The following is an 867-nucleotide window of genomic DNA, read 5'->3' as shown; positions in this document are numbered from 1 at the left end:
TTAGGGTTCAGAAGGTCGGTACCCCCAGGCAAACCATAGTGGCTGTACGGGCTGTTCAGCTGCCAGTGTTGGTACAGGTAGTAAGGCTGAGACGGAGGCTGCACGTAGAAAAAAGGTCTGGGGTGGCGCGTCCTCGGCTGCCCGCTCCCGAATGTATGAGCCTGTTTGGCGCCATCTAGAGGAAGCAGCGGGCGATACGTCAGACACACGGTACAGACAGAAAACCGAAATTACGTCACAGACATGATTGTTTCCGTTAACTGAACCTGGGAAAGGAAAGTTAGAAGAAAGCCTTTACCTTCCATGTTCACTTTCGACTTCTTTCTCAACCTGTCACAAATAAAACTCCACGGAGGGAAACGACCAGGTAAACGTCCCTTAGCTTGGTTACCGTCCGTTTCTTCACACCAAGACGAGCAGGAGCGACTCGTTCTCTCGACGTGCTCCTGACAAACGCCGCCACCTCTCCGCTGATTGCTCATATAGGAAACAGCCGGGAATCGGAGGAGACCGGGGCAGCTGCCGGGTCCCCTCCCTCCCGCGGGCTGAACGGGAGGCCTCATGGCGTGGGTAGCACCGACACTAAGGAATGGCTTTATACGGATCCGAGTTTCATTATTTCACTTTATGTAGGCGTCAAACAGGGTAAGATACCAGTTAAATCCGTTTTCATATTAAAGCGTGAAATCCAACTAGGTTGTGTAGATATCTGACTGCGCATGCGCAGTGACCGCCGTGTCCGCTCAGGGTGATTAGTTTATGATCGACATTAACCCCCCAACCTGTTCTAGTTTAACTTTTACTGTGGTGTTCACTGGCCTGTTATTATTTATCAGTGAATCTGACACAAAAACCTTTGTTCAGCAG

The 867-nt window shown here is 50.7% G+C and overlaps 1 protein-coding gene across 1 annotated transcript in view; it reads right to left on the bottom strand.

Moving 5' to 3' along the window:
- LOC109972748 (uncharacterized) overlaps positions 1–609 on the bottom strand; it is a 3,739-nt gene extending 3,130 nt beyond the window's left edge. The window contains exons 1-2 of the mRNA XM_020621851.1: positions 299–609; positions 23–175 (exon numbers count right to left, since the gene is read on the bottom strand). Of these exons, the coding sequence (XP_020477507.1) occupies positions 23–175; positions 299–563 (418 nt within the window). The 5' untranslated portion in view covers positions 564–609. The remainder of the gene's footprint in view (positions 1–22; positions 176–298) is intronic.
- Positions 610–867: the final 258 nt, after the last annotated feature.

Source organism: Monopterus albus, unplaced genomic scaffold (genome assembly GCF_001952655.1).
Source record: "Monopterus albus unplaced genomic scaffold, M_albus_1.0 scaffold269.1, whole genome shotgun sequence".
NCBI lineage: Eukaryota > Metazoa > Chordata > Actinopteri > Synbranchiformes > Synbranchidae > Monopterus > Monopterus albus.
The sequence above is the reverse complement of the archived record's forward strand: the minus strand, read 5'-3'. Positions and strand labels throughout refer to the sequence as shown.